This window comes from Pseudorca crassidens, chromosome 4, assembly GCF_039906515.1.
Source record: "Pseudorca crassidens isolate mPseCra1 chromosome 4, mPseCra1.hap1, whole genome shotgun sequence".
NCBI classification, from domain to species: domain Eukaryota; kingdom Metazoa; phylum Chordata; class Mammalia; order Artiodactyla; family Delphinidae; genus Pseudorca; species Pseudorca crassidens.
The window spans coordinates 44,574,129-44,587,420 of NC_090299.1; the positions used below are offsets into that span (position 1 = coordinate 44,574,129).

General features: G+C 43.1%; 1 protein-coding gene across 1 annotated transcript; it reads left to right on the top strand.

Moving 5' to 3' along the window:
* Positions 1 to 1,136: 1,136 nt before the first annotated feature.
* CLRN2 (clarin 2) lies at positions 1,137 to 12,711 on the top strand. The gene is made up of 3 exons (XM_067734680.1): positions 1,137 to 1,564; positions 9,787 to 9,966; positions 12,446 to 12,711. Exons 1-3 carry the CDS (start codon positions 1,312 to 1,314, stop codon positions 12,709 to 12,711), a joined length of 699 nt encoding a protein of 232 aa, XP_067590781.1. The 5' UTR covers positions 1,137 to 1,311.
* The last annotated feature ends 581 nt before the right edge of the window (positions 12,712 to 13,292 follow it).

The following is a 13,292-nucleotide window of genomic DNA, read 5'->3' on the forward strand; positions in this document are numbered from 1 at the left end:
AAGGGTTGCCGCACCATCAGGGGTGAGCAAGCATACGGTAAGAGCCTTTGTACACCGCACAAGCTGTGGAGACACTCTTTATTTTCATTGCGGAGAGACCACAGAAGTGAACCCCCATTAGAGGGAAGAAAACTATTTCCATCACCATGTCTCTCTGCCCCTCTGTGCTCTCCAAGTGAGATTCCCAGAAGTCCTGTTGGTTAACAGGGCAACCTCCTGAACTCCCTCCAGAGCTCTGTGACCAAATAAGGAATTTCACTGCCACTTCTGCCCCACTTTGCCCCCAAAGCTACTGACAATGACTGTTACCAGTCTCACATGATGTGAAGTTGACATTCAGCAATAGACTAAAAGTTAAATTTTTAAAGCCACAGTATAAGATAGAAATCGTGGAATATTTCATTCCTTGTGCCAGTAAATCAAAAGAAAAGGACAGATCTTCACTCTTAGGAGAGACAAAGACCCCAGCAGGGTGATGGGAGATTATTATTTGCTAACACATTAGAAAAACACTTTCCTTTCCCGTTTCAGGTGACACAACAGGTGGGGGCAGGGGGGAAGGGTGGAGATAAAGGGGGGCTGTACGTGTTGGGGTCCAGGTTTCCCCAACAGTCACAAATTAACTCTGACTCAGGCTGCAATTTTACCCGCAGCAGATTCACCCAGTGATAAATTTAAGAATCATAAAGCCTTGTTTACACATTTCAATTAAAAGGCTTGAGAACAGAGGTCATTTTGTGGTATTAATAACACCTCTAGGGATTCTGACAGCAGTGACATTTTAGAGAAAGAAATGCCAGGGCATGCATCAAAGAGATCATCATTTGATACGGTGCATTGTTGTCAATGTTCAAGTGCTAATCATTCCATTTTTGTTTTCCTTCTACCGTATGCATTTTTTGAGACCGGTTAGCATCTCTTTATAGTCAGATCTACCTGGTTACGCCTGCTAATAACTTCCTTGCCATTAAGAGGTCCACACCAGGGTTATTCAAATACTTGAAACGAGGAACAATTAAGCCCTCTGCTGAAACCTTAGTCTAGTGGGGGATATAGGGTTACTTCCTTCGGTAACACACTCCTCTACACTCCAGTCAGGTGAAGACGTCTCTGTAGAGACTTCCAGTGCAGTTGTAGTAAACATGGGCTGTGGAGGCAGGCGCTGAGGGAGGGCCAGGAGATGGACCTGAAATCTTGAAACAGTGTGTTTGGAAGAGCTGACCCTAGAGCAGGGGATTGCCGAGTGTCTGGAAGATGTCAAGGACCCCCGCTGTTGCTCAGACACCTGGGGCATGACCTGCACCCACCAGGATGCCTGGATGGTTCAAAAAGACGTGGTATGGGCTGGCATCTTTACTCAGCCTCTCCTCCTTTATCCTGATCATCGTTGCCCTGGCGTTGCCCCACTGGCTGAGTGGGAAAATCCTTTGTCAGACTGGAGTTGATCTTGTCAATGCCACAGATCCAGAGCTGGTCCAATTCATTGGGGACATTTACTACGGACTCTTCCGCGGTTGTAAGGTGCGGCAATGCGGGCTTGGGGGCCGCCAGTCCCAATTCACGAGTGAGTATACTGGGGGGCACGAAACCTGCTTTAGAACACTTATTTTTAAATATTCGTAAGGATGCTTGTGTCTGAATGCGAAATTCAAGTGCCACTACAGTCTAAGGCATAATGGCTTAATCCACAGTAAGCCATGGACTTACTCTTGTTCAGCACCCAGAAGAGACCTTTTATTTCTGTGGAGGCTTATGGAAACATTAGAAATAGGGATTTGTATATCTTTGTAGTTTACCTCTGTGAATAATCACTAAAAATATTGAGTGCTTACGTGTTCAGACATTCTACTAAGTGCTTTACATGGTTTGTCTCTTTTAAGCCTTATAACAAATTTATAAAGAAGGAATTATTAACATTCCCAGTTTGCAGAGGACTCCACTGAGGCTTGGAGAGGTTAAAAGCTTTCCTGAGGTCACCCAGCGGAAAACTTTAGACCCAGGTCACACAACTTGGGTATGCTCAGCCAGTGTGGCCTGAGGGTGTAGACGACCTGCTGAAATGAACCTTCCTCTTCTATTTACATAAATGCTTCAGAGTCTGCGAAAAAGCAAAAGGGCTGTGCGCCTGGGCTCTGGAATCAGACTATCTGGGTTCAAAGCTCAACCCGGATATTTCCTGGCAAGGAGACCTCGGGCGAGGCTGCTGTCCATGAACGTGAGCAGGTACTGACGTAGGCGGGCGGCCATCCAGCGTCACGGCAGAGCTGCTCAGCAGGTAGATAGAGCAGGAATCCAAGACCAGCTTATGAAGGATCTTCTGGGAAGGAAAAACTGAAACAAAAAAGGCAATATTCTGCACATCTTTAGACTCATACAATTAGATTGCTGGTGAGAACAGTATCCTACAAAATCATAATTAATCAACATAATGCAAATGCAAGGGGATAAGGGGTTTATTCATTATATGATTTCTATATTTCATAACTGTAGTTTTTAGAATCCTGACCAGGGTACCTTATTAAACGTATAAAGACAGAGAGCTGGAACCATTGACAAATATAATGATACAAATTGGCATTATTTATACACATGAAGGATATATATATTTGTTATGTATAGCAAGAAAAAATATCGCTGGGAATATTTATATTTACCCAGAAATTAAATTGGACCAGGGATATTGAAAAGCTCTGTTAAAAACATAACATAAAAAGCTGAAAACACACTTAACATAAAGAAATAAATAAAACAAAGAAATAGGACATGCTAAAAGGGGATGATGACAGCTGTATGCAGTACTTGGTTCTGAGCTGGGTCAGTTTACTATAAAGGATGTCACTGGGACAATTGGTGGAACTTGAACAGGGTGTCAGGATTAAACAGCAGTCATATGCCAGTGTTAACCTACTGATTTTGATAGTTGTATCATGGTTGTGAAAGACAAGGTCCTTTTTGAGGAAATTGACCCTGAAGTGCCAGGGTTGGAGGGGCAATTTACCCTCAAATAGTTCAGAAGGAAAAAAAAAATTTCTTTCTACCATTCTTGCAATTTTTCTGAAGTTTGAGGTTGTTTCAAAACCACAAATACATTGGGCTTCCCTGGTGGTGCAGTGGTTGAGAATCTGCCTGCCAGTGCAGGGGACACAGGTTCAAGCCCTGGTCTGGGAGGATCCCACATGCCGCAGAGCAACTAGGCCCGTGAGCCACAACTACTGAGCCTGCGCATCTGGAGCCTGTGCTCCGCAACAAGAGAGGCCGCGACAGTGAGAGGCCCGCGCACCGCAATGAGGAGTGGCCCCCACTCGCCGCAACTAGAGAAAGCCCGTGCACAGAAACGAAGACCCAACACAGCCAAATACAAATAAATTTTTTAAAAAACCCGCAAATACACACACAAAAAAGGGGGAAATAGCACAATTTTTAGAATAATTGCAGATAATAGGGTTTTTTTTAATTTTTATTTTATATTGGAGTATAGTTGATTTCCAATGTTGTGTTAGTTTCAGGTATACAGCAAAGTGATTCAGTATCACTGAATACAAATATCCATTCTTTTTCAGATCCTTTTCCCATATAGGTTATTACAGAGTATTGAGTAAAGTTCCCTGTGCTATACAGTAGGTCCTTGTTGATTACTTTATATATAGTACTGTGTAAGTTTTAGGGAATTGAAATTAACAAACCTCACGAAGGAAGTTCCAAAGCTTGAACAAGGGAGCAATAGATTCAATAGCAGCAATACTCCAGAGACTTTAATAAGCAAGCCAGTGCTCAGGGAACATAATAAAAATAGCCCATATAATTATGTAATTATATAGCATGATATACCACGTTACCATCATAACCACCTTCTTACACACTAGATCATTTATTTATCTGTTATGTTTATTATTTATTATGTCTCCACCCCTTTGGTATATAGCACCATTAGGGCAAGGATCTTGTCCATTGATGATCCCAAGCCCCTAGAACAGTGCCTGGCACACATTCAAAAACATTGGTTGAATGAATATCGATAAAGTACTTTTAAACTCATTTATACTGAATGTTCACGTACAAGATGCCAGACATGTGACCTATGCTATACTAATCTTCCACAAACCTGCCAGATAGAAGAATGAGGCTCAGAGAGGTTAAGCAACTTGATCAAGGTCACAGAGCCTTGAGTGCCAGAGCCAGTCTTCAACCCTGGTTGGTCTTACCCTAAAGTTCCCACCCTCCATTGTGTGTTGTTCCCTCGGGAATCTGTGACTGGCAACTTTCCCAAGGCGGCATGTTACCCTAGTAGTCTTTACTGTTCTCCCAGAATTCAGCAAATTCTGGATGTTGAGGATGTGGTGGATGGATGTGAATTCTCCAGGATGGGAGGATGCAGGTGGATGGCTCCTGTCAGAAACGACTGAGGGGTCATTTGGGAGGGGGTGTTAGTCCCCTAGGGCTGCCATAACAAAGTACCACAAACGGGGTGGCTTAAATAACAGAAATTTATTCTCTCACAGTTCTAGAGGGTAGAAATCCAAAATCAGGTTGTTGACAGAGCCGTTCTCCCTCTGAAACCTCTAGAAGGAGTCTTCCTTGCCTCTTCCAGTTTCTGGTAGCCCCAGACATTCCTCGGCTTGTGGCAACATTACTCCACTCTACACATGGCATTCTCCCTAAGTCTCTTCACATGGTCTTCCCTCTGTGCATGACTGTCTCTGTGTCCAAATTTCCCCTTTTTTATAAGGACACTAGTCTTACTGGAATAGGGCTCACCCTAATGACCTCATTTCCACTTGATTACTTCTGTAAAGACCCTATTTCCCAATAAGGTCGTATCCTGAGATGATGGCGGTTAGGACTTCAACACATTTTTTGAGGCTGGGTACAGAATGCAACCCATGACAGAGGGTGTGGAGTGGCAGATGGTGGGCCTAGGATAATTAAGGAGGTCACCAAGCACAAGCACTGTTTCTGGAGAAGCAGCTGAAGCAGAGACAGGCTTTGCAGAAGGAGGAGTTCAAAGGAGGGCAAGACAAGACTGGGCCCTTCCACTGTGATGCTAATTAAACCCCTGCCATCCCAGCTCACAGAAATGCAAACTACCTCTAGCCCTGGAAGCCATAAGCTAAGCATATGAGCACTTACTGTTTGCCCACTGGAGGCACTCAGTACATGTTCCTTTCCCTCCGCCCTCTTCCTTCTCAGAGGGTGACTATGGGAAAAAAACCCCTGGGTTCATCTAACGTGGTCTGCTCTCTGAAACATCAGAACTGTGTAAGAATCATAAAGGACTTTTTAATATTAGTTCTGAGCAGGATAATACTCAGGTAAGTTTTATTTCTGGCTGCCCTGGGTGGGGTCCCAGAGGAGGGTGTATAACCATGATGTGATTCTTTTTGAAAACTTGCACCGGGAGCTGGGGCCAGGTTCCTCCTGGCTTTGGCTGGTTTTACACCAATGCCACCCAGGGATACCACGTCTGTTACCACATTCTCTAGCCTCAGAGGTGAGTCTCTCTACCTTTAGATGTACAGCTCCTAGAGCCAGTACCACCTACTTGTGTGAGGCAGCTATGGGGTGTATCAGAGCCCCCAAACCCCAAGTTGGAATCAGGATTTTCCTGCTACTGTCACTGTTGTTCCGAAGAAAGAAAAAAAAAAAAATCCCTGCTCCCAGGGCCCATGTGCACATCAGCGGAGAAGGGGGTTGTGAAAGTGCTTTGTAAACTGGAGTAGGAAAGTTCGATTGGGTCTCGTGGACAAACAGCCTCAATTCGCACCTTCATAGGGGTCTCCCCTAGAATCACCCAAGAGAGTCAATTTCCAAACCAATCATGGAGAAGAGCAGAGAACTATACAGCATAATCCTAATTAAGATCCTTTTTTATAGCCAGACTTTCTGAAATAAAAACAAATCAATCTAGCAGTTTGAGCGGCTGGGGAAAGAAAGGGACAAACGCTAATTTAGCAGTGTTCACCTATTCAGCCGTACTGTATTTATGGGCCTGGCGCTTTTAGGAAAACAGGGATAAACTAAACAGAGGAGCGTCTGCCCTCCAGAAGCTTTCCATCTGGGAAAGAGAAAGGCAGTAAATGAGCACTGGGCAGTAACACATTAATGTCTCAAGCTGTCACCTCTTTGTTCATTTCCTCCAACCCACTCTGCGCTAGAGGAGAGATTTTATTTATGCCCATTTTACTGATGAGGAAATTGGGGGTCAGAGAAATCAATAAATGAAATAATTTCTGTAAAAGCACCTGATGTGGTGCTTGATACAAAGTATGTGCTTGATAATTTTTAATTCACTGGTTCCCCCCTCATCTCCCACCCCCAAGCATTCCGTCAACAGCCAGACCTGGATCTGACTTCAGATCTCAGGCTTTTCTTACCATTGTCCATTTTAGATAACAGTCCTTTCTCAGACGTGTCTTTTGCAACTCTTTTCTCCCATTGCGGTGGCTGTGTTGTCATTTTTTTGACATTGTCTTTCACAGGGCAGAATTTTTTCATTTTAGTGAAATCCAATTTATCAATTATTTCTTTTTTAAAATTAATTTTTGCCTTGCTGGGGCAAAAGGGACTGCTGGACGTCTCTGGAGTAGGGAGCAAACAAATTACTTAATAATTAGATAGTTATCTAATTTGAGTTGCTGACAGGTTGATTAATCACTTCTGGGATTCAAGTGGGTTAGCTTTAATATGTACACCATAAGACTATATATTCAAATTCAAAATAAGACCTCTAGACCTCCAGCTGTACTAGGATTAAACTTTTAAATCTTTGCTTACCCAAGTTATCTGTGGCAAAATCCTGAAGCCAGCACTTCCTGGCTGGGTGACCTGACTAAGCTATTTAACTTCTCATTTCTAAGACTCTAACTTACGCATCTGTAGGCGTGAGGGAAGGTTGCCGTGAGCAGTGAAAGAGAGAAAGTGTATATGTGCTGGCACACAGTCTGCGCTCAATATGTGTAGCTATTGTCACTTGTCACCATGGATCGTATCCTCTTATGGTCATGGATTTCAAGCTGGAAACTTAAATGTAATCCTTAAGTCAGACGTGTCTCAAGCTTTTGGAAACTGGGTACAAATATGAAAGGCAAGCAGGCAACAGGTCTCCTGGGATGGCACTTGTGTGACAAGAGCAACAGTAGAGTCACCCCTTAAAGAAATTATTAATAGAAGGAACTGATGCATGAAAACTCATGAGGGAAGATTTGAATTTCTAAATAATGACATATGTAAAAAATAATAAGATCTCAATTAACTGGGAGATCTAGAGCCTTGGAGTGTGGCCCATGATTGTGGAGGCTGAATGAGATTCAGCCCTTTATCAGTAAAGATTTGTTTTTTTTTTTAATATAGTCAATACATTTCCTACTGCGGAAGCTAAGGATTGGGTATTCTTTCACCATCCCTCTCCGTATCACTCCATATGCCCCAAATCCCCTCGCCCCATCATCATAATATGGTTATTTCTCAATTTTTTTTATTAAATCACACCTGGAGATGGGTTCATGTCATTATATGGATATGATTAATTCTTTTTATAAGTTGCTCTGTGTGACCGTGCTTTAATTTATTCAATCTCCTATTGACTCGTGATTTGGTTTTTTCTCCAATCTTTTGCTACTGTAATGAATATCCGATATATACAGCTCTGAGCACACGTGGGAGTGCTTTTCCTAGAAATGAAATTGCTGTGATAGTTGTTGCCAAATTGCTCTCTAAGGACATTGTATGAATTAATATCCCTACAAGTGTTGACAACTGCCTCCTTCCCTACCCCTTCATTAACATGGTGTATTAGCAAACCTTTTGATCTTTGCCAATCACACGGGTGATGATTTTCTATTTTAAGTGTTTGGTGAGGATTATGCTGGTTATGTGTCCTAAGGGCTGCATGGCAAGAAACAGGATTATGAAACAATTAGGTAATCAGGCATAAGCTACCATGTTTGGAATGAAAAAGTGCTGTGAGTTTGCAATGAAAAAAAAAAAATCTAAAGGACAACTGAAATGTAAGGACAAGAAACGGAAGAGAGAAGTCCTACAGAAAAAAATCCCACGGGAAGGAGTTCATTTTCTGGGGTAAAGTTTCTGATGCTGATGAGATAACCACATAGAGATAAATATACATGGAAATACAGAACTGGAAAGAAAGCTAGATCAGAACTGAAGACATAACTGTGGAGTGTCTGGACACTTCTGAGTGGAAAGGACACTTCAAAGGAAGAAGGACAAAAATTCTTGTTCTCAGGCTTGGGAGACACCAGCCTTCTATGAATAAAAATGGGCAGGTGAGCGAGCAAAGGAGCCAGAGCGGGACGGGGTCAGGGAGTGAGTGGAACCCGGAAAGCTTTGAGTCCTGGCTCCCAACTGGGGCCAAAGACGGGCTGGTCAGTTGTATCAAGTAATTAAGCAGGGAGGTTGGAATTCACAAGATGGACCCAGATTTGACCAGGAGGTATTCAGTAGAAACTTTGGAGTAGTTGCAGAGGAAGGGGTTTTCCCCAGGAGTTTTTTAGCTTTCATCATTTTAAATCATTCATTTACAATAACTGAAATCAGTGACTCTAAACTCTATATACCATGTGATATATAGGACTTTGGTCCTGGATAGAGTTCAGGATCACCTTGCCCAAAGACAAGGAACTTGGTGTCTCCAAGCCTGTGGGTAAGGTAAGGGCGTTTAATAAAATCTACTTCATATCCTTGTCACAAGGATTGGATGAGATAACAGACGGAAAGGGCTTGGCCCCTGACTGTACTCGGTAAATGTTGATTACACTCAACTCCTATGCAACTATTACTATCCACATTATACTGATGAGGAAACTGAGGCTTGAGAACTCACATGACTTTTCCCAAGTCAGAGGGTAAAATAACAACCACAGTTGCCATTTTTGAGAACGGACTCTTTCCTAGACAATATTTAAACACTCTACTATGATATATCATGTAATCTTCACATAGAGAGAAATATAGAGAAGACAAATCCAAATTAATATTTCACTAAATTATCCTGCCACATTAATATGGCAAATTAATATTCTAATAAAGTGCAACATGAGAATTACATGTCCATCATACACAGGGAATTAATGTCTATCTTACTGAATCATTATGGGGAATCCAAAATGATGCTCCTAGCTTTGCATTAGTGCCCACAAAGTGGGCACTATGATTATTCCTATGCCCTTCACTTGACCCCCTCAATATTGTAAGATGGGTAGGAGAAGTAGGGTTTAGATGATCCTAAATATTTTATAATTGTGGCAAATCAGCAAAGCTGGGATTTGAACCTGGAACTTTGGATGCCAGATCTAGGCTTCACTTTGCTACACCCCTCTATACTCTTCATGATATACCTGAGACCGCTTCTACCTTTCTGATTTAATGAAGGCTACTCTCTGACCCAGATGAAAACTTTGTGATCGATCAGCCTTCTTTGACTGACTCTCTTGCCAGCCTCCTTTGCTAAAGCAACACCATCTGGAGCTTGTACGGATTAGCTCACACCAGATCCCAGAGCTGCGAGGCCGATGCAACTTAAACGCCCAGCTGGGGCACATTCTGATTTTGCAGCCACCCCAAGGAAGCGAAGATTGTTGGCCAACTGATAAGTGGTAAATCTGGGGGCCATGAATTCATCTCAGGAAGTCTCCTGCTTTTTGAAAACCCAGCACTTGCTGCCTTGCCCTCACTCCCCTCTGCTAAAGCCTTCATGGTAAGCAAGCCTGGGACGTACGAACTGGAGCCAAGCTCTGAGGCTGACATCTTGGCTGTGTCTTCTCTCCCCAGTCTTCCCACACCTGGTGAAGGAGCTCAATGCAGGCCTCCACGTGACAATTCTGTTTCTCCTCTTCCTGGCCTTGGCGCTGGCTCTGGTCAGCATGGGCTTTGCCATTCTCAACATGATCCAGGTTCCGTACCGGGCAGTCAACGGCCCCGGGGGCATCTGTCTATGGAACGTTCTCGCAGGTAAGGAAGGCCCCTGGGGAGACAGATTCCTGTCCATGCCATCAGGAGGCTGAGTTCCAAGTAGGTGGGCAGAAGGCATGAAGGAATTAAAATGCCCCACCTCAGCCTTCACTTCCCTGGGTCTGTTACTTCCTTGATGGGCATGAATATCCTTTTTACTAAAAGTTGAAGAAACTCTGTCATCATAAAGAACTGAAATATTAGCGTGCATGAGTGGCTGAGGACTTAGAGCAGCGAAGAGAGGTCGGGATGAGAGAAGAGAGAAGACAGAGAGCTGTGGGTGAAGAAGAGGGGACCATGGGATGAGTGAGGATGTGGGACTGCTGCTGTGATTCTGAAGGAAGCTCACAAAGGACAGAAGAGAAGGGACCTGGGGGGCTTACATGCCTTATTTTGTGTAAACCTCACAACCTCTCTATGAGGCGGTATTATTAGACCCATATTTACAGGTGAAGAACCTGAAGCTCAGAGAAGTTAAAAGATGCACCCAGGGCTTCCCTGGTGGCGCAGTGGTTCAGAGTCCGCCTGCCGATGCCGGGGACACAGGTTCGTGCCCCGGTCTGGGAAGATCCCACATGCCGCGGAGCGGCTAGGCCCGTGAGCCATGGCTGCTGGGCCCCGCGCATCCAGAGCCTGTGCTCCGCAACGGGAGAGGCCACAACAGTGAGAGGCCCGCGTACCGCCAAAAAAAAAAAAAAAAAAAAGAAAAAAGATACACCCAAAGTCACACAACGATGAGTAACAGAGGCAGGATTCCAACCCAGGTATAACTGAGTCCAAGCCTTTTGTCCTTTCTTTAATCGTCTATGACCACCGTGACCTATTTTCCAAGACAAAAGTTGTGTGTGAATGTATGTGTGTGTGTGTGTGTGTGTGTGTTGATTTGGGAGAGTATCTGATATACAGAAATTAATTCACATTTAGTTCAGCACTGAAAAAATCACCTGTAATGAAAGTAACAAAATCCCAAGAATGATTTCAGAAAACCCAGGTCAAATGGTCAAGATATCCCGATGGCAGTAACCCCTCACTACCTTTTACTTTATACAGGATGACCATAAAGTATAGAAACAAGTAATGTTGTTTTATCATGCATTGGAATGTAATGTCAGTAAATCAATTATTACGTATTGGCCTATGTTTGCAGACTGTGGCCATCCTGTAGAATTTCTTATAAACGTGGCTCACTCCCATGTAGACTTGTTTATCTCTGCCTGAATGCTCACAGTGGTTGGCATGTAGAAAGTGCTCAATGCCGCTTTTGAAATAAATGCTTATCTCTGTCAATTCCCTTCCTCAGAGAGACAGTACCCTCAAGCTCTATTGACAAGAGTATTTTAAAAAACGCAATTTGAAGAACTTTACTCTCAAAAGGCATAAAAATACGAGTATCCTTTGATTAAACAATTCCAAACATTAATTTATGCTAAGGAAATAACAGGAAAAGAGCACAAAAAATGTACATTAAAAGGAGTTTCCTGCAGCACTTTATACTATCAAAAACTTGGAAGCAATCTAGATATCCAGAAATTAGGTCACACTTAATTAAACTTAAAATAATTAGGTGTGTCACTAGTATAAAACATCATACACAGTTTAAAGTGGTGCTTTAACAGAATATTTAACAACATGGAAAAATATTCAAGTAAGGGAAGTAAATCAAGTGTAAAGCAGTAAGAGTACCATAATACTAATTTTGTTAAAGAGATGAAAATGTAAAGAAATATACTAAAATGTTCAAAGTGTTTATATTTGGCTTTTAGGAAAAGAGCATATTTGTCTTTTCATCTTTGTGATTTTCTCTGGCGTCCAAATTTTCTTCAATAAGAAGTAATAATCTAAACAAAGGACATAATAAATGTGCTTTTTAAATATTAATTAAAATCAGGGCAGGAGAGAAGTAGAGAGAAAGATGGAGAGAGAAAGAGAAACAGAGGGAACCCGGAAGGCCAAAGTCTGAAGCAATAGGTAGGGAAGGACATGAAGTTTGGAATCTTCCAGTTTTCTCCTTTCTCCTTTCCTTTCCTCCTTCTCTTATCTCCTCTTATCATTAAGCTTGGAAAGAGGATAACTGAGGAGGAGAGAACAGTCTAGCCCTCTGTTCTGATCCCCCAATCTGCCCAGTACGATGCTCTTGTCTCTTCCCTCAGAAGCCTCAAGGTCTACATACACAGGCTGAAATACTTAGAGACTGAGCTTATCCACATGTGCACACACACACCCTGCCCCGCCGTGGGTAAGGGAAAAAGTGGCAGAGTCGAGGCTCAAAGTAGATCTGATAGGAAGCTTATTCTCACACCTCTCGCCCCTCACAGAGTGGATTATCTGCTGCTTTTAAAAGCATTTTAAAATTTGTGTTGCCCTAAGCGTGTTTTACACCAAAAGTTTGTTGCCTGTGCCACAGAAAAGCCACCTCACATCTAGTGGTTGAATTGCAAGGAAAAGAGCTGAGCATGAGGGTGTCCTTTCTGGGTTTCAGGAGGAGTCGTGGCCTTGGCCATCGCCAGCTTCATGGCCGCGGTAAAATTTCACGACCTGACAGAAGGAATCGCCAACTTCCAGGAGAAACTCTTCCGCTTTGTGGTGGTGGAGGAGGAGTATGAAGAGTCGTTCTGGATCTGCGTGGCCAGCGCCTCAGCCCACGCCACTAACCTGGTTGTGGTGGCCATCAGTCAGATTCCCCTCCCGGAGATTAAGACCAAGATAGAAGAGGCCACGGTCACGGCCGAGGATATCTTGTATTAATAACCTTCTCCTGAAATCAGTTCTTAGGAGAATGGAAACCTCCTTTTTCTTTTTTCCAGCTTGCACAGACTTGAATGTCTTCGTTTTGGCAGTAAGAAGAAGGAAGTGGAAGGGGGAAGGGTAGTTACCTGGGCCAGAAAAGAAAACTTTCCGAATTTCTGGCATCCCTGCACTTCTTTCTCACTGACCTTGGAGTTAGACACTCTGCCACTTGCCAGCCGTGTGTGACACTGGACAATTCATTTAATATCTACTTCTCAGTTTCTTCATCTGTAAAATGGGGGTATTAACGACCTCGCAAGGTTGTAATGAGGTTTAAATGGGCGATAACGTTGCCAGCCTTTGTATATTGTAGAGCACCCTACACGTATAAGGTACTGTACACTCCAAGAAATGTCTATAGACCCTTGGTATATCCCGCACAATATTAGGAGGAATGCAAAAAGGAATATGATAATGTCCCTGGCCTCCAGAAACACCTAGTCTTTCCACACGACACAGGAATCAGAGAGAAACAATAACAGTAAGAATGAAAATAACTACCATTCTTTGGAGTGGTTACTACATGCAGTTCTAAAAGT